General features: G+C 35.2%; 1 protein-coding gene across 1 annotated transcript in view; it reads right to left on the minus strand.

Annotated features, from left to right (window-relative positions):
* LOC119419890 (cullin-5) overlaps positions 1-1,516 on the minus strand; it is a 23,737-nt gene that overhangs the window by 17,958 nt on the left and 4,263 nt on the right. Inside the window, exon 6 of the mRNA XM_037687256.1 lies at positions 591-736. Coding sequence (XP_037543184.1) covers positions 591-736 — 146 coding nt within the window. The remainder of the gene's footprint in view (positions 1-590; positions 737-1,516) is intronic.

The following is a 1,516-nucleotide window of genomic DNA, read 5'->3' on the forward strand; positions in this document are numbered from 1 at the left end:
GCTAACAGAACCACGCTCCTGGTGGGATCACTCCGCTTACAGAACCATGCTGCTTACAGAACCATGCTGCTAACAGCAACACAGATTTTTCTTTTAATTGCTTTTTGTTGATGTGTATTTTTGTCTGTACTTTTCGTGTTGTCTGTCTAGATCAGGTCTCTCTTGAAAATGAGTCCTCACGACTCAATGAGACTAACCTGTATAAATAAAGCTTAAATAAAAATAAATAAAACTGAGCAGCATCAGGACATTCTGACCGATGTTTTTCTTTTTGTATCATTTTGTTACAGAAGTTTTAGTTATATTTGGATCAATTCATACATAAAATGACATTTTGTATTGTTATTATATAATAATTATGACCGTGTTAGTTTTGGTCAAAGAGTCGATGGAGGGGGACTACAGAGCCGCAGGTTGCTAAGACTTGACTGCTGTGAGGAATCAAACCGGACACCGCCGCTCTGTTTCAATCGGAGGATGTTAGAAGAGATCCCAGCAGCAGATCCTGCTGGCTGGGTTCTGATGTCTTTGTTCCATCGTGGCTCACATTTCTACTTTTGCTTTAGAAGCCAGAGCAGCAGGCGACTCACATATTTCATGTAGTTCTGGACCCCGTTCTGCTGGAGGTACGACGGTGCCTGAGTTCTGTAGAACCTCTCGGTAGAATCCATGTAGGCTTTTTCAAAGTTGTCCCTGTAGATCTGCAGCTTGTCGTCAGGATTGGAGCACAAGTTCACTGCTCAGAAAACACAAAACCACACAGACATGAAGAAAACCACTGAACGCCTCGGGAGGAGAACTACTTCATCACTGAGGGAAAGTTCTTTACTCAGAGCTCAGATTAAAAAAAATGTGGAAACGCTGGAACCATTTAATGAGCTTCATATCATAAAAACTGCTTCTAATATCATTTATGTTATTATAACTTTGTTTTCAAATAAAATATAAAATTCAGTTAGGCATTTATGAAGAATATTTTTTAAATATTAAATACTATTTTTAATATTTAAATTATAATGTTTATTAGAATTGAAGTCTCTGTCAAGCATAAATGGAAATATTTAATTTGCTGTTTTATTAATTCTAGTAGTGCTATATTTATTGTTTCATGTTGTCAAATTTTAATTTGTTTATATTTGAAAAATTCTAATTTTATTTTTTTATTTCAAGCTCCTGGGGACTTTAGAAATGTTTGTCAAGTGAGTATGTTTTATGACGTTTGATAATTTGGTGTAATTTAGCTTTTTTTCTTATTTCATGTAAATAAATGTAAATAAAACACCTTATTTATAAAAAATACAGCTTCATTACAATAAGTAAACATGTTTTGGCACTTCAGGAAGCGAAAAACAACTCAAAATTTACTGAACTACACAAAGAACATTGATAAGAATATATAAACACACTGCTAACAGGACAATGTTGCTACCAGAACCTCACTTCTAACAGAACCACTCTGCTAACAGGACAATGCTGCTAACAGAACCTCACTTCTAACAGGACCACTCTGCTAACA

The sequence above is a fragment of the Nematolebias whitei genome, chromosome 14, assembly GCF_014905685.2.
Source record: "Nematolebias whitei isolate Nwh7 chromosome 14, NemWhi1, whole genome shotgun sequence".
Lineage (NCBI taxonomy): Eukaryota > Metazoa > Chordata > Actinopteri > Cyprinodontiformes > Rivulidae > Nematolebias > Nematolebias whitei.